This window comes from Aspergillus karnatakaensis (assembly GCF_047715665.1).
Source record: "Aspergillus karnatakaensis strain CBS 102800 unplaced genomic scaffold BJY04scaffold_4, whole genome shotgun sequence".
Taxonomy (NCBI): Eukaryota; Fungi; Ascomycota; class Eurotiomycetes; order Eurotiales; family Aspergillaceae; genus Aspergillus; species Aspergillus karnatakaensis.
In genome coordinates this window covers 648,475-667,494 of record NW_027395716.1, presented here as the reverse complement: position 1 = coordinate 667,494, position 19,020 = coordinate 648,475, and the positions used below count along the sequence as shown (strand labels likewise).

At 51.6% G+C, this 19,020-nt stretch overlaps 7 protein-coding genes across 7 annotated transcripts; 2 read left to right on the top strand and 5 right to left on the bottom strand.

Moving 5' to 3' along the window:
- Positions 1 to 189: 189 nt before the first annotated feature.
- On the bottom strand, positions 190 to 1,880 carry BJY04DRAFT_178775 (putative flavin dependent monooxygenase). The gene is made up of 2 exons (XM_073709792.1): positions 1,780 to 1,880; positions 190 to 1,725 (listed from the first exon to the last, which is right to left on the bottom strand). The coding sequence occupies exons 1-2, from the start codon at positions 1,845 to 1,847 to the stop codon at positions 339 to 341; spliced, it is 1,455 nt and encodes a 484-aa protein (XP_073576080.1). The 5' UTR covers positions 1,848 to 1,880; the 3' UTR covers positions 190 to 338.
- Positions 1,881 to 2,384: 504 nt separating this feature from the next.
- BJY04DRAFT_213797 (uncharacterized protein) lies at positions 2,385 to 6,468 on the top strand (the record flags this gene model as incomplete). The annotated part of the gene is made up of 2 exons (XM_073715030.1): positions 2,385 to 2,771; positions 2,824 to 6,468. 2 exons carry the CDS (start codon positions 2,385 to 2,387, stop codon positions 6,466 to 6,468), a joined length of 4,032 nt encoding a protein of 1,343 aa, XP_073576079.1.
- Positions 6,388 to 8,382, bottom strand: BJY04DRAFT_178770 (NAD(+) diphosphatase). The gene is made up of 3 exons (XM_073709791.1): positions 8,008 to 8,382; positions 7,506 to 7,955; positions 6,388 to 7,445 (listed from the first exon to the last, which is right to left on the bottom strand). Exons 1-3 carry the CDS (start codon positions 8,102 to 8,104, stop codon positions 6,739 to 6,741), a joined length of 1,254 nt encoding a protein of 417 aa, XP_073576078.1. The 5' UTR covers positions 8,105 to 8,382; the 3' UTR covers positions 6,388 to 6,738.
- An 18-nt stretch (positions 8,383 to 8,400) lies between these two features.
- BJY04DRAFT_178768 (glutamine-dependent NAD(+) synthetase) lies at positions 8,401 to 11,501 on the top strand. Its single transcript, XM_073709790.1, has 12 exons — positions 8,401 to 8,574; positions 8,626 to 8,744; positions 8,797 to 8,947; positions 9,008 to 9,066; positions 9,140 to 9,329; positions 9,380 to 9,497; positions 9,547 to 9,711; positions 9,760 to 10,172; positions 10,225 to 10,559; positions 10,690 to 10,733; positions 10,802 to 11,219; positions 11,318 to 11,501. Exons 1-12 carry the CDS (start codon positions 8,546 to 8,548, stop codon positions 11,425 to 11,427), a joined length of 2,151 nt encoding a protein of 716 aa, XP_073576077.1. The 5' UTR covers positions 8,401 to 8,545; the 3' UTR covers positions 11,428 to 11,501.
- Positions 11,502 to 11,525: 24 nt separating this feature from the next.
- On the bottom strand, positions 11,526 to 13,329 carry BJY04DRAFT_178766 (uncharacterized protein). Its single transcript, XM_073709789.1, has one exon. It carries the CDS (start codon positions 13,218 to 13,220, stop codon positions 11,841 to 11,843), a length of 1,380 nt encoding a protein of 459 aa, XP_073576076.1. The 5' UTR covers positions 13,221 to 13,329; the 3' UTR covers positions 11,526 to 11,840.
- A 195-nt stretch (positions 13,330 to 13,524) lies between these two features.
- BJY04DRAFT_213793 (tyrosinase family protein) lies at positions 13,525 to 14,659 on the bottom strand (the record flags this gene model as incomplete). The annotated part of the gene is made up of 4 exons (XM_073715029.1): positions 13,525 to 13,763; positions 13,836 to 14,221; positions 14,280 to 14,373; positions 14,434 to 14,659. 4 exons carry the CDS (start codon positions 14,657 to 14,659, stop codon positions 13,525 to 13,527), a joined length of 945 nt encoding a protein of 314 aa, XP_073576075.1.
- A 3,283-nt stretch (positions 14,660 to 17,942) lies between these two features.
- Positions 17,943 to 18,489, bottom strand: BJY04DRAFT_178764 (uncharacterized protein). The gene has a single exon (XM_073709788.1). The coding sequence runs from the start codon at positions 18,210 to 18,212 to the stop codon at positions 18,048 to 18,050; it is 165 nt and encodes a 54-aa protein (XP_073576074.1). The 5' UTR covers positions 18,213 to 18,489; the 3' UTR covers positions 17,943 to 18,047.
- Positions 18,490 to 19,020: the final 531 nt, after the last annotated feature.

Genomic DNA, 19,020 nt, shown 5'->3' with positions numbered 1-19,020 from the left:
GTGAAAGAGAGAGTATGGGCCTCGGACGGAGAGCTTCGCGGGTGATCGCCCACACGTGACCTGCTTCAGGGCAACTCCCCGCCCTACCAGCCCCCTCTTGACCAGCGCCAGGTTGTCAGGTGGTTGTATGCACTATATATTCCTTGTTGGATTTCTATAAGTCAGTATAATGATGTTTTGTGTGTATCCAACAATGTTTCTGGGCTTTATCTAGCTATATGTCGAGACCTGCTCCACGATATATACTTCAACCCTAGTACTGAATAGTCAGGTACATTTAACCAGCCCATGCACTGTCTAAACTCTTATATAGGTTGTCTCAAAGCCTCACTCTATCTTCATGGCAAATGCTCTTGTTCATTTCGCCACCTCTTGAAATCATACCCCAGCTCCACAAGCGTTTTGATCGAACGCCGCCCTTCACCCTTAGCAAAGAATGCCCTTCGCATCTCGGGGACCATCTGTCGCATCCACCTTTCCTCTTCGGTCCAGTAATTACACTGCTTGCCATTGCCATCGTTGTCGAGTCCATCACGTTTCTCGGCCGTTGACGCCCAGTCATGGAGCATGTTAATGTAGTTGGCATCCAAAGGAAAGGGCATGAGATGGAAAGCCAGGCTGTCACCCTTCTCAGCAACAAGTGAAGCTTCCCATTTCTTCATTTCCGAGGTAGACGGAAGACTGAGACGGCCAGACCACACGCGGGAGAACACCGCAGCTTGATTCTCGGACAAGGGAAATGGTATGATGCGCTGCGGCAGCACGGGAAACACAAGAGTTGGGTCGTGAATATAGAACAGATGCTGATAGACATTCTCGACCCGCCGTCCATGAGTAGTGACGGGAGGATCAAGAGATAGGAAAGGGAACGAGTAGAAGAACCCCGTACAAAATACGATTGTATCAATATCATTCGCAACTCGGCCATCTGCGAACCGGACGGCTCGCTCGTGCGTTCCCGGCGAAAGGAACTCCACGATCTCAGGGCAATAATCCTTGTCTGTTGCGGTGGGCAGGGGAAGTGCCCTTTGAGATGCGAGAATCTTCCCTTTGCTCACTTCGTTGATCTGGTTGCCTATATCAAGCCCCGATGCGGAGCTTCCAACAACAATGACCTTCTTGTCCTGGAAGGGTGCTGGCGAGTCGTAGAACTTTGAGTGGGTAATGGCACCAGGGTAAGCTTTGTTCCATTCCACTATTCCTGAGATGTCCGGGAGATAAGGGACGTCGAAATGACCACTTGCCGCAACCACAGCATCGTAAGATTCAGTTGTGGTAATCCCTGTTCGGAGGTTTTTTGTGGACACCGTCCATCCGGATGCGCCCTGGACAGCCTTTCTGACTTCCGTGACTTGCGTTTCAAACTTTATATGCTGTTTGATTTCGTCGCCGTACGAAGTCAAGTATGACTTGACTGTGAAATGCCTCGGGAAGTCCTGCTCGTCCGACGGAAACTGCTTCGATCCAAATCTCATCAACTCCTTGGGCAAGTTGGTATCTAACGTATCATAGATGGGGGAGATGAACATCGGTGTCTGGCTCTCTTTTGGTGCCTCTTTCGGCAGCCAAACTGGCTCTTCGACTAGTTCATTGGGATTCAGCTGAGGCACTGGGACTGGTGTCGTCTCTTTCAGCGACGCTGGGGAATAATTCCAGACTCCACCTAGGGAACTTCTGCGCTCAAAGACATCTACAGTGTCAAAGCATTTCTCATCTAACAAGTACCTAGCCTCTTATCAGCAAATGCAGTTTTTATGGAGGGGCTGTTAGGCTGTATACTTCACTGCAGCAACCCCCGACGGGCCCCCGCCTATCACCGCGATCCTTCGAACTGTTGACAGCGACATGCCTGCTTGGTGGGCTGATCTTGGAGAGATATGTTTCCTAGTCTTTTTGAGGTGCCTGGAGATTTGGAGTACTTTATAGCATCATCAGGCCGCTAAATAGTGTCCCGATGCCGGATAGCAAAACCCCACTGTGTTAGAGTCATGGCAAGGCTCAGCCCACGCGCGAAGCTATGTTCGCATCACGAATGGCTAGCACCTTGAAATACTCCTGATAGATTCTCTCAAGACTTCTGCTGCGTAGAGGAACCTCCCAAGACTATAAAAAACGATGATGCTGTTGTAAATCCACTGTAGCCCACCGAAATACAGTAATATTACAGCAACAATACGAAAGAGCTTAATTGGACTCTCAAGCTCCGCCGATTGCGATCCATCAAAGCTCCAAACGCGTCTTCAAGCAAGCGCCCAACAAAGGCTCGACGATATTCTTAGCTGCTAAGGCTCTTTGGTGTCCTGAGTGTTTATATCTCACCGAGAAGCATGCGACATCTAGGATTCCGAAGCATGAGCAACGCACCCTGAATTTCGGAGCCGATGATGGACACACACGATCAACTCGCGGTATCTGAGCGACTACGTTCCACAGCGATTCCAATTGCGCATCTCTCTCCTGACCTTGATCGCCTGCAGGAGAGCACTATCCACTCTGTCGTGACACTTCTATGGCCCTACTCGTCCTCTACGAAGTCCCTCAGCGTCCTTCTAGCCGAGCCCGATTTCCGTCTCCGACGATCGAATGGGCAAGTGAAAGTCACTTTCCACGGCAGTGTTGCGGAGGAGGTAGCTGGTACACATCTTGGAATTGGCGACAAGGTCTATCTCAGTCTTGCGGGTTCAAGACTGGTAAAGAACGATGCCGCGGCGCAAACTCCCGGCAAAGGTGTTTCTTGGGATGTGCATTTTGACACCTCGGCATTCATTGAGGTGAATCTTCTAGAGATATACTGGACTCTGGCAGGCATCTGACTTTGTATAGATCTGGCGCGATTCCAAACCTTTTGCGAGAGTTTCGATCGAGCACTCCTCCCCCACACCTCCGCCTGCGGATCACGTACCGGCAACTCCGAGCACGCCTGCTGCAAATGGCCACGCATACACATCCGGACCTCTCGGTGCAGCCTCATGGCAATCCCCAGCCTTTTTGGGAAAGTCTCGGGTTTCTTTCGGTCTCACAAATGCGCCGCTTGACCCATTCGTGGAAGAAGATGGCTTTGTGCCTGGAAAAGGGAGGAAACGGCCAAGATTCAGTATGGGCGGCACTGAATGGCGCGTGATTGATGAACCGGAGAGCCCAAGGGAAAGGGATCCGCCCGAGGACTGGATGAACATGTTTGATGAAGAGTTGGAGACTGGGTCGGACACGGCCGAGGAACCCGTTGCACAAGAAGCTGAGCCAAGTGCCGTATCACCAGTACCAAAGCGGGCATTGGAAACTAGCCCGGAACTTGATAGAGATGTGGCTATGGCTGATGCTCAGACGGAAAACTTAGAATCAGCAGTGGAGCAGCCGGCCAACGGTGTTTCAGAGGGCGCTGAGTTTGTCCGTCCTACTGTTGCCTCGAGAAGTGTCCCTGAATCAGCTGCAGTGAGCGGGCTGGGCCATTTCTTAAATCTTCCCACGAATACACCACGACTTCAACCAATTTCTTCACCCAGTCTGCCTGATCCTTCGCCAATATGTACGACGTCAAATAGCCCTAGTGGATATTTTATGGCTGCGATCGATGCTGCTGCTGCTGCGCAATCAATAACGCCGTCACTCTCTATATCCGAGGATGTACATGAGGATGTATCTGAATTGGATCATGCCACTCCCCCTCAAGTCCGGTCCGATGGCGAGCACACACATCACGACGAAGATGATGCCGTGACTGTCTATACCGACGACGTATCGATTCTACCTGACTCTGTTTTGCAATCCGAAGATGTCCCGTCTAGCCCCCAAGTTGAGGGTAGTAATGTGGCCAGGAGTACAATCATAGCGGACAATGAAGAAGTACGCGACGAGGAATTGTCTGATAATAATGAAGAGGATGTTATGGAGCAAGGTGGAGAGGACATTCGGGACGACAGCTCGGAAATAGAAGCGGAGCCACAGCTCGGGCACGAAGGGGATGAGGAGGAAATTGTCTCATCACCAAGAGCAGATGAAGGAGGTCGGCCGAGTAATAAACGACTACCGGAACATATAGAACGTGAAGACGACGAAAGCGATGGAGCTTCTGCTGTCTGGAGCGAGAATGAGGATGTTGATGGCGAAGTTCCAGAAAGGCAGAAGGACGACAAACCGCATCTTATCGAAAGCGACCCAGTGTCTCCAGAAAGCCGAGATGTTTCCGAACAACCAGATCGTCATTATGATGATGAGGATCAAGATGAATTGGATGAGGACGATGAGGGCCAATATGACGAAGGAGAATACTACGAGGACGACTACGAAGACGGAGACGAGGAGTCGCAACATAAAGTTGGATACGGCTATGATTACTCCGAATCCGAACGCGAGTCGGACTACGAAGAACCACGCCCACCGGCCAAGCCGAAGAATATAGAGCCAGAAATCATTGTTCTGGATAGTGACAGTGAGGATGAGCCACCAGCTAAGCAGCAAATCAGTACGTCGGGCCGTGAGGTGGACGAATACTCAGATGGAGGCTCTTACTACTCGGAGGACCAAGATCGGGCTGACGTTGGAGAAGGAGGTTTTGATGACGAGGAAGAAGGGGAAGAAGGAAGATATGAAGATGAAGAAGAGGATCGGGATGAATATGCCCGTCGGGAAGAGTATGAAATGGATGACGAAATGGACGAAGATGTTGAGGAGGAGGTTGATGAGAGAGACGCGGTGGGGGGCATAGATGAAGAAATTGAAGACGATCTGGAAGACGATATCAGGAATCAACGGAAACATTCCCTAACGGGTGGACGACCCGCAGGTGACGAGCACCCCGAGGTTGAGTATGTCGAGGCTGATGATTATATGGAACATGGAGGTGTCGATGAGGATCACCCTCAGGACGTTCAGGAACAGCCCGACACAAGCTTTGGAGTGACTTTTGCAGAGCCGCCGTTGGTAGATAACCACGACCCGGCCCTGAACGGATTGCCAACAGCACAGGAATATCTCGAAGATTACCAAGCCACTACCGAGTATCCACATGTGCCTGCAGAACGCGATCCTCTTGATTACCTGGCCGCAGTGTCGGAGTCCGCCGAACGAATTATCACGTCTGAACAGACACAGCAAGGATATGACATGGCAATTGATCCCAGTCTATACGCGCTTGGGGCGCCGCAGAACGTCGATCCTGCTATTCCCAGTGCCTTGAACGACCCAGAGGAGGACCCAGGAGAAGTTGCAGATGTGACCATGGAGTCCCCTGAGAGCAAACGCGAACGATTCATGGCCCTGCAACTCGACGGAGCTGCGCCATTAGCAATGGATGATGACTCCACTGGGGAGGTCTCACAATTGTCGGTCCGTCGTGAAGCCTTGCAGTTGATCACCCCTGGCCCCTCCCAGGTGCTAAAGGTTGAGGGATCGTCTAGCCCAGTAGCACCACCTAGTGAAATGCTACCGACTCCCATATTGACCCAGGAAACTGTGACATTGCATCAAATCATTGAACCGGCACTGTCTCCTTCAGACATCCAGCCACCGTCAACTGTGTTAGAGAACACCAGCGCGTCACCATCTGTGCCGACCAAGGTAGATGAGGAGCCCGTCATCAAACAGGAAGAAACCGAGCCTGCGCCCCCGGTTGTCGTCGTCGAGCCAGCGCCACCCACCCTACTCGATGAAGACCAAATCCTCCAAGCTAGCATCGAGGTCGACGATGCCGAAGAACCCGACAACAACATCAACACCAGCCCTATAGACCGTAACTACCCAGGCCTCCGCAGCAAACTCTCATACTTCGCACCCCTCGCCACGCTCATCGACCACTACAACGCGCTAGTAGACACAATCTCCATCGCGTGCGAAGTCCGCCCCGCAACAAAAGCCACCTCCGGCAAAAAGGACTTCATCCTAACCCTCCAACTAACCGACCAATCCATGGCCGGGACAACCATCTACGCCCAGATCCTCCGCCCCTACAAACCCGCCCTGCCAACCCTCCAAGAAGGCGACGCCATCCTCCTTCGCAACTTCCGTGTCAAAAGCCTCGACCACTCCGTCATTCTCGTCAGCGATAGCACAAGCGCCTGGGCTGTTTTCTCCGCCTCTTCACCAGATAACCCGCAAACCAACGGCCCGCCCGTTGAGTTCGGCGACGAGGAAAAGACCTTCGCTATGGACCTCCGCCAGTGGTATCTTGAAGACGGTCTCGCCATGGTAGCAGATAACCAACTGCAGGCCTCTGTAGGTCGTGAAAGCAGGGCCGTGACGCCTGGTAGTAGCGTTGCGCCTAGTGATGCGGGGAGCATTGATTTGGCGGTGCGGGAGGCCAGGGGTGATACATCTTCTAGTGGGAGGGGAGGGTCGAGGAGGAGGAAATCCCATCGACGGATTACGATCCATGAGCTTAGGGATGGGAGGAGGTATACGGAGGTGGGGTCGAGTCCGGGGGAGGATAGCATTCATGAGTTGAGGGATGGGACGGTTTATGCGAATCTTTAGCGGTTTTCCTTAATCTCTTTGGCTGGAGTTCATGGGCATGGGCATTGCATGTTGTTTGATTAGTGGGTGGTAGGAGGCATCTAGCGATTTTGTCTAAGAGGTGCATGAGGCTACTATACTATCGTGTTTGGAAACACCAAATGGACTACTGCAACTGTACTTTATCTCAACGCTAGGATAGCATCGAACATCATTAATCATGCAGTCTATCGTCTATAACAAACAGCCGCTGACTACCACAATGACCACTCCAACCCTCTAACTCCGCCTCTACATCCTCGACGAATTCTGCTCCGCCAAAAAGTCAATCTTGATCGCCGCCTGGATCAATTGATTCGCAATCGCCGTCGCCGGCGGCAACCTCAACCCCCCCTCCTTATACCCCGGCCCAGCAGCCTGATCCAGATTACTCGTGCCAACCCTCAACGCTTCCTCAACCTCACTAATCTCAAACCACTTCGCATCCTCTAGCTCGGGATCATGCTGCAAGCTGATAACCTCATGCGCCGGGTCACTCACCTGCGCAATGGCGCCGATCATCAGGTTAGCAGGGTACGGCCAGGGCTGGGTGCTGTGGATGAGGACGCGGGAGAGAGTGACGCCTGCTTCCTCCCAAACCTCGCGGCGGACAGCGTCTTCCACGGACTCGGCGGGTTCGATGAAGCCTGCCAGCGTGGAGTACCAGTGCGGTGGGAAGCGTTTGGAGCGGCCGAGCAGAATGCGCTTGGCGTCGGATGAGATCACCGCGACGATGATTGTGGGGTCGGTGCGCGGGAAGGAGAGGTTGGAGAGGGTGGTGCGCGTGCTGCAGGCGGGCTTTTCGGTGGGCTTGCCTTGTGCTGCGAGGGCTGCGTCGGTGGGCGGGCAGGAGCGCTTGGTGCCGCTGTTTACGGAGATGGTGCGGTGGCCGCAGGTGCCGCAATAGATGTTGCGAATGTTCCAGTCTGTGAGGGCACGGGCTTGTGCGTAGATGGCGGCTGTGGGTATGGAGTGTTAGCGGTGGCCTGGTTCTGCTTGGATTGTTGATAAAGGCTTACCTTCATCTGCGGAGAATGTCATTGCAACCCTCGCTTGCAGAAAGCTGAGTTCCTTGGACTCGAACCCGGCGAGAACCTCCTTCGCATTGGCCTGCTGCTCCTCGTTGCCCTTCTCTGAGACATCAAGAGCGAAATACGGCGTGCCGGAATAGATCTTCCAGTTGAATCCGTCCTCCTTAGGGGCCGTCTCGTCCACGCCTAGGAAAATAAGGTGCGGCTCTGTCTTCCGCGAGTCATGATCTTTGATGATCTCCTCCTCCGACTTGTCGTACACTGTCTCGGGAACAAGCTTGCGGACTTCGTCGAGTTTGGCGAAATACAGTGCGGCGGGGGACCTTGTAAGTGGCGCTAGGTCCTTGAGAACGACGAATCGGGTCGAGGGGTGCTTGATAGCGGCGGAGAGGAAGGGGTGGTCTGATCGGAGGAACGAGAGACGGTTCAATGGGGAACCTAGACGCCTGGTTAGTACATAGCTAATAAGAGCGCTGATTTGACCACTTACTCGAGAAATAGTTGACTGTTTCCTTGCCGAAACGCCGAGCCAGCATTGTATCGGCTTGGATATGCGCCGGATTCGGGACCTGGGAGTTATTGGACATGACGCATGTATGTACGGTTTTTGATCGGTGGTATATACAGGAAGAGAATAAGGAGAAGAGTTTAAGAGAACCGTAGAAGCCGCCACCAGGAGAAAGTCGGCCTGTTCCTGACTTCCTGTCCTTGGGGAATCGCGGCGACCCCTCCGATCTCCGACGCCCATTAATCAGCGGTCTTCAGCCGAGGCGGGGATGACACATAGTTACGCTATCGTGACGGCTCTCTGCAGCCGAGGGGTCCGTATTTGTGTAATACCAGAACGATGGAGGGGTAACCCCACACACGTGACGCTCATCATGCAGCCGATTCGGAACGTCTCCAAATCCGTGGTCTTTCAAGCGCCGTTTGCTCATACTATTTGGCTTTGACGAATACCTGGAGATCGTCTTCTGTAGCTCAGAGTCTCAATTGGATCGTACTTGGTCTGCTTCCGGTGATCCAACATGGGCCGACTTGTTACTCTCGCAACATGGTGCGTACCTGCATTTGATCTCGTGCTCACATCAAGCTAACGTGTGACAAGCTCTCTCAACCAGTGGGCGCTCGACTGGGAGGGCAATGCCGAGCGGATTATCGAGAGTATTCGTCAAGCTAAAGCTGCTGGTGCCACACTCCGAGTCGGTCCGGAACTTGAGATTAGCGGTACGATCGTCTTCGCAAACAATCTTTGGACGTGGTATTGATACCTAGATAGGATATGGTGCGCTGGATGCATTTATGGAGGGCGATACATTCCTGCACTCGTGGGAAATGTTAGCTCGTATCGTTGATCACCCGGACTGTCAAGATATCGTGGTTGATGTCGGCATGCCTGTGCGCCATCGGAACGTTCGGTATAACTGTCGGTCAGTTCTACACCTGCCCGATACACTTAATCTGGGGTATCTGGACTGACACTGTTTTAGTGTTATCTTTCATAACCGAAAGATCATCTTGATTCGACCTAAAATGTGGCTTGCTAACGGTTTGTGACTCCTACCCTTTTTTGCCCTTACACCGCGGACCATTTGAACTTGTGCTAACAATCAAATCTTTAGATGGAAACTACCGAGAAATGCGGCATTTCACTCCGTGGCAGCGGCCCCAGGAAGTCGAAGACTATTACTTGGAATCGATTGTTGGAAAGATCACTGGACAATACAAGGTTCCTTTTGGCGACGCGGTCATCAGCACGAGGGATACATGCTTGGGTCTAGAGACTTGCGAGGAGCTTTTTACTCCCAATGGGTATGCTGCCCGATACATCACTTTGGGCTCAATACTGACGCCACCTATAGACCTCATATTCCGTACGGTCTTGCAGGTGTTGAGATCATTTCAAACTCCTCCGGTAGTCATCATGAGCTGAAGAAACTCGATACACGAATCAACCTCATTACGCAGGCTACAAGACTGGTGCGTTAAGTCCAAAACAGCCATTGTGGCAGATACTAACATTTTGTAGAGCGGTGGTATCTACTTATATGCAAACCAGCAAGGCTGCGATGGCGACCGTCTCTACTATGATGGATGTGCTATGATTGTCATCAACGGAAACATTGTAGCTCAAGGATCACAATTTTCTCTGAACGATGTCGAGGTGGTCACAGCTACTGTTGACATTGAGGAGGTATGTCTCAACGTAGCTGGCGTGGGAGAAAACTACTAACAGTACCAGGTCCGGACGTACCGCTCAAGTGCCAGCAGAAATATGCAGGCTAGCAAGCAAACGCCCTTCGTTCGGCTTGATCTCGATATCCGATTGTCTCGCTCAGATGAAGACGCCGACCCAGGACTTGCTCCATCAGAGTATCTTCAGCCACGCTATCACGTTCCAGAAGAGGAAATTGCACTCGGTCCTGCTTGTTGGCTATGGGACTATCTCCGTAGAAGCGGTGCTGCGGGATACTTTCTTCCTTTGAGTGGTGGAATTGATAGCTGTGCTACCGCGGTTATTGTACATTCCATGTGCAGGGAGGTTATCAAAGCTGTTGGGCAAGGAAATGATCAGGTCATCAAGGATGTTCGCAGACTGTGCGCAGAACCAGAAGGCTCGTCCTGGCTCCCATCTACTAGCCAAGAAATCTGCAAGTAAGCACCATCTGCTCTTGTTCTGCCTATACACTCATACTGACACTCTCAGTCGCATCTTCCACACCAGTTTCATGGGCACTCAGAACTCCAGCAAGGAGACAAGGGACAGAGCTAAGGAGCTTGCTACCGAGATCGGATCATACCATATCGACTTTAACTTTGACACAGTAGTAACTGCGCTCACGAACCTTTTCACCGTTGTAACAAACTTCCAGCCCAAGTTCAAAGTCCATGGTGGTACTCGGGCAGAGAACCAGGCGTTGCAGAACATTCAGGCTCGACTGAGAATGGTGTTGTCTTATCTCTTTGCATCACTATTACCTACAGTTCGCCAGCGCCCAGGAGGAGGTGGACTCCTTGTTCTAGCTTCGTCTAACGTTGATGGTATGTACCCAACTCAAACCTTTATCTATTGATCCGTACTAACAAGGTCTAGAGTGGTATGTCTATACATCAGCACCTAGATAATAAACCGCCAAACTCCATTCCACCCGAACAAAGCTAACATACCCCAGTCTCCGAGGTTACCTCACAAAATACGACGCCAGCAGTGCAGACGTAAGCCCAAAACCAACCCCCTCACTCCCTCCCCCCCCTCCCAACACACCAAAGTCTAATAAAACTAGCTCAACCCCATCGGCTCCATTTCCAAAGTCGACCTCAAAAAATTCATCGCCCACTCCTCCACCTCCTTCTCCATGCCCATCCTAACCTCCTTCCTCAACGCCACCCCCACCGCCGAACTCGAACCCATAACCGCCACCTACGTGCAGTCCGACGAAGCCGACATGGGCGTCACCTACGCCGAACTCGGCACCTTCGGCTACCTGCGCAAAGTCTCCAAACTCGGCCCCTGGTCCATGTACGAGAAGCTGCTGCACCTATGGGGCAACGAGTATAGCCCGCGAGAGATCTACGAGAAAACACGACACTTCTTCTATAATTATGCGATCAATCGCCATAAGATGACGGTTATCACGCCGAGTTACCACGCGGAGCAGTATAGCCCGGATGACAATAGGCATGATTTGAGGCAGTTTCTTTGTGAGTTTTTTCTTCTTCCCCTTCCTTTATTCCATCTGGACTTGAGTTCAGTTTCGATTTGTGCTGGTATGCTAATGTGTGGCTCTTACTACCTTCAGATCCCTCGTTTACCTGGGCTTACAAGAAGATGGAGGAAAGTGTCAAGTACTGGGAAGAGAAAGGGTGGACGGCCGGAAAGGCGCAGAAGAAGAGTGTGAAGGCGGATTAATTAGGATCTTAGATGCTTTCTCAGTTTCCACAATCATAAGATAGGATAGAAAGTGGACTCGTTGAACTTGCAGATTTTCTTTTATGAGAAAGGATGTGGTAGAAAGTCCCGACTACGTCTTGCCATATTATGATCTTTCTATATAAGGCTGATGTAAGTTAGTGGACGTATACACGGGCTTGATTATCGAAGAGCACTGTGGTTCGATTTCAGACAGGCCAGATCTGAAACAGTAAAATGAGACCTAGAAGTCACAGTATGACAATGCAATAGATAGACTTCAGTAAAGACAGATGATAGATCCAAATTTCCAACTCCGCACCCAACGCTAAGAACGGCTTTACTCCATCCAAGTTTCCACAAGCTAACTAATGATAATAGATATAAGACATTACCCAGACATTCTTGACAGTCTAGTCTCTCCAAAACCAGCCATTTGCCTTTTGGTCAGGTGTAGAACCCTGGTTGGGGGAGTTCTGGTCCCGTTGAGGCGGATTGACCGTCTCGGTTGACTCGTTGGTCTCCTCACGGCCGTCCGCGAAACGCTTGGTTTTGACGGTTTTCGTCTGGATGGACCCATCAGGAAGGCGGATACGCTCGGTGCTGACTTGGGTCGAGATCACGTAGGCGTTTTCGGTGGGAGGTGTAGCTGAGGACACCGCGGCGTCTTGGGGTTCGACGGAATCAGGAACAGAGCGTTTGTTTCCGCCAGAGACGAGCTCTAGCCAGCTCTCTGTATCGTCATCGTTATGGTCTTTATTGGGGGGATGAGCGCCATTCCGACGGCGTCGAGCCTCTAGAAGGAAGCGCAGAAGAGGGCTGTGATGGGATGTGTTGAACTCTCGCTCGCGCGCTTCGATATCCGCAATAAAACGCTCGTACAGATCCAACTCGGTCATTTGCCCGGATATCGCACCCTGCTCCTCCGACTCGGGAAATAATCGAGCATCACCGTTGGTACGGTTCGAATGCGCTAAAGAAATGGCAGACCATGGCTGGTTATTCGATCCTGGAACAAACTTCCAGTTATTTCCCAAGCTACCGCGATTGATCAGGTTCTGTAACCACTCCTTTCCGGATTCCGGTTTGGCGACTGCGTTGCGTTCGCGGTCGAGCATTTGTTCGCCGTTCTCGAGACGGAGGAGGTCTTCAAAGGCTTCGCGCCACTTTGGTTCCGCGGGTTCGGGTTCGGAGGACAAACTCATGGAAGTCTTAAGAGATGAAAAAGCACCTTGCCCGTACTGGGCTCGACGACGCGCCTGATGCTCCAGCTGTAACGGCGAATACTGAGAGAATAAGATGTAGTTGAGGGGCCAAGCGGTGGAATCAGCGCTCAGCAGGTTGGCGAATGGAGAACGGCTGTAGGGATGGAAGAAGTTGGGGTCGAACCAAAGGCGATTGAACAACGAGTCGAACATTTCCATCGCGGTGGTGTTTTCTGGCCCGGGTATGAATATTCCGGAGGAAGCTGCTTGGTAGTTACTCCTGGGCGATGGCGACAACTCAGGGCTCGAGGAAGTCTCGCCGTGATCGCTCCCGTTTTCATTATAGTTCTGGCGTTGACGGCGTTGCGCGTCTCGGTAGTTTCGTTCGTCTTCGAAAACGGCCCAACGATCGGACTGCGGCGGGACCATTGAACTGGGGATGCCCATGACTGAGTGTAGCATGGCTGCGATCTGTTCGTCGGCATATCGGGATAGCTTCTGCAGCGGATTCTCCTCGTCGGGCCATTGTTGGGACCCAGGCGAGGAAGGAGATTGCTTGCGGCGGGGGTCTTCCTCCTCGCCGGCCATGGTGAGTTGGTGGTATGGAATTCTTGGAGAGTAGGGATTGAACGAGTAGTGATGGAGTGATTTAGTGATTAAGTGAGTGATGGACCTGAAGAGAGTTGCTGATGAGAGCTTTGAATCTTCTGGAAAGCTGTTGGGGAAGGGTGGATGCACTTATCGCCCCACCCTCCCACAATCACCACGTGACCGGTCTTGGTCTGAGGTATGACGTTGGTAGCCCTAGTCCACTTTCAAAACTATAGAACCCTCCCTCCTCCCAGTGTATCAGAGTATATCCCTCTACAATCTATACCAGATAAGAAACTCGCTAGTATCGATAACAAAGAACCTCCGTCTCTGTTCGCATCACCTCCCTAACCCTCAAATCCGCCGCAAGCCCCCACATTGGCATACGATCATCCAGCGTCGCCTGCTGCGGCGTCGGCCCCCCAGGCTGAAGCTGCGTCTTATACCCCGCGTAATCCGCGTAGCGATCCTCCGGATCCTCTTCCTGCCAGAGCCACCAGAGGCGGTCGACCTGTGTATGGTGGAGGAAGAAGAGGGGGTCTAATGGAGTCAGCATTGCCCAAATAACTACAACAGATGAAGAAAGAGAAGGGAGAAAAGGGAAAAACACACCATTCGGACTAGTAGAAGGCATCATTTCCCCCGCAACAGCAGAATGCACAGCGCCATGCGGCCTAACCTCAAGACGGACTCGAAACTGATCGTAGGTTTCTTCACTCATGACGTTCTGCACGGCTTCGGGGGTGTATGCGTGGCCGAGCATGTTGCCTACTTGCGAGGTGCCGTTGTTGAAGGTGCGGTAGAGGCAATGCAGGCTGTATCCGCTGGGTAGGTAAGCTGGACGGAGGTTTTTAAATGGTCCGTCAGAGACACAGTTGATGATGTAGCCCTCGGAGAGCTCAGTGTGGTTCGGGTCCCCGTTGCCGCCGAGGCCTGTGGTGGCGGACCAGATGGGGGAGTTGGGGACGTCGTGGGCGTCGAGGGTCCAGTCCCAGTATCTGGATGGATTATTGGTGCTGATCTATTGTGGAAGAAGGGGTAGAGCGGGGAACGAACGTAGCAGAACCGGTATATCCGCACTCTTTGAGGGCGTCTTCGTAGACCTGCACAAAGAGACGGTGCCAGGGGAGAAACGAGGCGACGTTGTGGACTGGAGTTCCTCGTCAGCGGCTAGCGAGGCATAGGGCCCGGTATGGGTGACGCTTCTTACTCTCATTGTTAAGCATGCTATGCGCATAAGCAAAGTCATCGTAGCGGGTCGTTTCTAGGCCAATCTGGGAGGGTTTTATCGTGAGACAATTGACTGCATTGGTGTAACTCGTTCGTTCTTCTGTCGAGAGCTCGCGCCATTCCTTGCGGATAGCTGGGTTTGTACAGGCGGCCGCGGCAGTCCCTGATAGGGCTGCGATTGTGACGATGACCTGGCTATACAGCATTTTCTAGACCTGAGTAGTAGAGTAGCTGCAGTTGTCGAAGACTGACATTGTGAATGCAATGTGACGTTTATAAACCAAACGCCTAGGCGCGAAAGGCTGTTGAAAAGCTGAGAAATAGATAGCGGCTGAGGTAGGGCAAGGCCAAGAGGCGAAATAGTGTACGTTTAATCTACTAGGTAACATGCAAGAGCTCAGCTTCGAGCTGATATCGGCGAAAGCCCCCGGGGCCCACTTGGAGAAGGAAAAAGAAGACCGGGCGCTGAGCCCTAATCTACAACACTTGCACTTTACCTAGGTAGGGCAGCACTCATCCATTTAGCCTGTCTTCAACCGCAGGACACGTTGCATCCTGCTAGTAGCTTAATAGTATCAGGCCCTCGGAATAGCCAATGAAAGCACTAACTTCCACCACGATTATAACGGCCTTGGCAGACTAAAGGGCTAGTTTCTTCATTTTGACTGAAGAGACTAGGGGTGCGTTTTAGTTAAAAATAATGACACGTTGGCTGGGCCTGAAGGCTTTTCTTCTTCAAGTCCGATACCCACCATTTCAGCGGTCATACGATAGACAAGCACAGTGTGCAGATCCTGGAAACTTGATATTCCTTGTACTAATAGAAGCCAGCCGCCGTTGTGGAGTTAATTTGGAAACGAAAGGGTCTGGAAGACTCATTACAACTCTCCACTGTTCATATAGCATATAATGCCCGGGCAGCGAGAGCCACAGCAATACGCACTAAGCGGAGACCCTGGAACTGGTGCGCTTGCAGTTGTGAACTAAAGGTGACAGTAACATTTACATCTACATGATAGATCATGTTGAATACCTCTATCTACTCTCGCCACCCCAGAAGCTCGTGTGTTCAAGTCACGGCGGGATGGAATGGTCGAGTGTCAACCTAGCCCTAACTCAGCGCGTCCAGTCTCTGGTAGGATCCACAGATGAGCGAAGGGTTCTCTTTGAAATTTTATTCTGCTGATTTAGCAATCTAGACCTCGTTAAGCCTCTAAGGAGCTTCACCTGTAGGGTAAAAGGGGGGAGGGGGGCGAATTTCATGAAACTGATGGTGGAAACTCTTCACCCGCAGAATTCATAGCGGCCTGCGTGGAAGGTACTGAGTGCCTGCTGGTCCTCGAACTGGATTTGGATAGAGCTGATCACAAAGAATCAAGCCTTTTGCTTCGTCGAGACTCTGGATACTTAGCTCACATTGAATCTCAAGCACTCAGCGCTGCTCCTAAGCCGTCATCTTAAGCCCCAAATTGTAAGCCCCCTCACACTCTGAACAACAATTCTGAGCGTTGCCATGATTGTGGGGGGCTTCTGAGGGTTAGTTAATACGGTGCAGATATTGAGGGGTTCGTGGAAGGCGAGCACGGTTGTGTTTTTGAATGAGGATAGATGGTTGAGCCGTCGAAGCGGGTTGCTTCTGCTGCGAACCAGGAGACGTAGGAGGCGGCCATTTTCACTTCGGAGGCAGCTTAAGGTAGAAACTCTCTGTTTTCGAGCGGGAGTAATTGCTGCTACTGTTCCTTGGGTTGTTAGTGTGTTTTGTGGCTATGACTGGCGGAGGACTATTCGATATTTAGGGCTAGATGGGTAAAGTGAGGGAGGAGACGGACAGTCATCAAGACCCTCGAGAATAAGCCCGTACTACCTCCTCAGCAGCTCTCTTCTTTCTTTTGCTATTTCTGACGCCCAGAATTCTCGATTACCTTATTTGCCGTGGAGATGGCGTCGATGAGAACCTGGTGGCCGAAGTCTGAGCAGTGGCGGAGGATTATGCCTGACGAAGGTTCGTAAACGGGAAGTACTTGCCACTTGCGGCAGTTTTCATGAGCAAGCGATGATACCGCGGATGTCGAGGGTCTTTATCCAAAGACATCGGGTTCGGTGGCTCTAGCTTTAAGCCCTAACTCCTGGCTTCGGGAGATGTTTAACTCGGCGTACCCCAACCTAACTGGATTTCCATCCAAGCCGGTATGCCTGATGCAGGACAAAAGAGGACATTAGAATCTAGTGTCATTTTCGGCAAGATCCTGCTGGGTTGGTGGAGGCCGTGCATGGATAGGGACATATTGGGAGAGCTCCTGTAGGACAGGCCTAAATATGGGGTTGACTCTCGGGACCTAATCCGGTTTGTCATTTGTTGAGAGGACTCTATGGCTGTTTGAGGCTGCAAACCCAATATTGGACTAGGAGAGCTCTAAGCATGAGCGAGCATAATCCGAGTTTTGGTATCGTATTCTTGAGGATCCGGTTTCAATCTGCTAGGAGATATAGCAACGTCAACAGCGGCACAAGGCGTATATCATTCTCAATGATAAACTTCTTCTTTTGGTCCTCGAGTTGTGGGAGATTCAGATGACAGCGCAATCCCATGGGGCACGATGCTTGGTTACCAGTGATCTATATCATTGGGCAACACGGACTCACTCCGACCAGTCTCTTGGTGCGTAGACAGTGTGTCTCAACAGGCTGATAAATTTCGTGTATTGCCAAGGGCTTCTTCTCTTTTACGCACTGATCAAGACTTGGAAGATGCTGTGAAAACCCTGTCAGTCTTCTTCTCAGGTATCTATAATACAGTGCTCACAACTCACGATGAAGTCAGTTAAATCTCTGGTCTGTGGAAGACATGAGTCAAGTATTGAAGCTCTGGGAACGAAACTGTCTCTATCTTGCCAGCCTCGCAAATCACAAAACTATCATGCCCTCACCACCGAGAGCAAGAGCAGTAATTGAAGCAACGTCCAGAGCCTCCATATAGACCTATTCGGCCTAGAAGTCTGGTTAACCCATTTCCAGGCTGCCTGTGGAGTAGGAAAGAGCAGGTTGCCGAGCAGATTGGACGAAAAGATGAGTCCAAATAGAGATGCTGAGTGCGGTACATGAAACAGGGAAACATTCTCTTTCTTAATGATGAAAGTGATCTTATCAAGGATCAGGTGACATGAAGGTATACTTTTCACTCTTCTTCCCACTCCCACAACACTCCAGAGGCAGCACCATGGCAGGCCTCCTCGACCTTCCAGATGAGCTTCTTGTTCTCATCTTCTCCCACTGTCAACACGAAAACCCCATCCCGTGGCTCCGCGCTTCCAAGCGGCTCTGTTACTCTGCCATGCCCATCATCTACCAATACATTTCAGTCCACTTCACCCGCGTGCCCAAGCTCCTCGACACCTTTAGCAGCTTGCAGATAGGATACCAAGACCCAATCTCTCACAGAACTCAATCTCTGACAGTTCATGTGCCGGACTACCAACCCATCAGCAGCAACAAGCAAGCAGACAACAAGATCCTCCAGGACCTGAAAGCCGTCATAACCACAATGCCATCCCTCACAACGTTTTCCATGTTCTCAGAGCCCAAAACATATTCGAGTCACAGTTGCCGCGACGTTGATCTAAACCGATTCCTCGTCGCCAACATACTATACGCCCTCCCAGGCACACTCAGAAGCCTAGAGCTAGCCGTACCTACCGAAGAACCGATCAACAGCAGCGCCGCGTATTTTGGATCCGAATGCTCCCCACTTTGCTCTAGCATTCAAGCCCTGCTCCCAGTTCTTCATCATCTCCGGCTCAAACTCCCTGGGCAATGCCCAAATTTCATCTGGGAATTTACGCAAAGGGTCCAAGACCGAGACCAGCCATTTCCACTACAAACATTCTCGATCTCTCTAGAACACTGTGCCCACTTCTGGAGAACCATTCAGATCAACACCCCGCAGGGCCTCCGAGAAGTTGACATCCACGATAAGCAGAAACGCCTGGCTCTCTCCGCTGATGCACGCGCCCTGTATACCTCCAACCGATTCCCTCATCTCAAAGAATTCGTCGTCATAGACATGGACGATTTCGAGCCGTAGATTGAATACCCAGGCACGGAAGTTGATGACAGAGGTGCTGTCATCAAAGCTGATGCCGTGAGGGGGACTACGGTAGCTTTCCCATTCCAACCCATAAAGGGGCAAGATGATAGGCAGAAAAATAATGAGACCCGGTCAGCTGTCCCGTATCACAAAGTTGTTAATCTAATTCGTGTTGGGAGCGCCGTCACCGCTGCAACATGGACCAGACTCTCACAGTGGCTAGAGCAGGAGCAGGGACAGGGACAGGGACAGGAACAGGGACAGGAGCAGGCTCGGCACCAAACATAGGCCCGATCAAAGACTACGTCGGCCCCCACGATACCCTCATTCAATCCATCGAGGGCCCTGCATCTTGGTGTGAGGCTTCAACTTCCAGAATACGTACAGGATGCCGCTTTCCGCGCAGCACCATGAGATTCAACACCGCCGCTCAGTCGGACAACGGTGATTCCCTATCCCTGTCCCTACGCCGGAGCCTGGGCA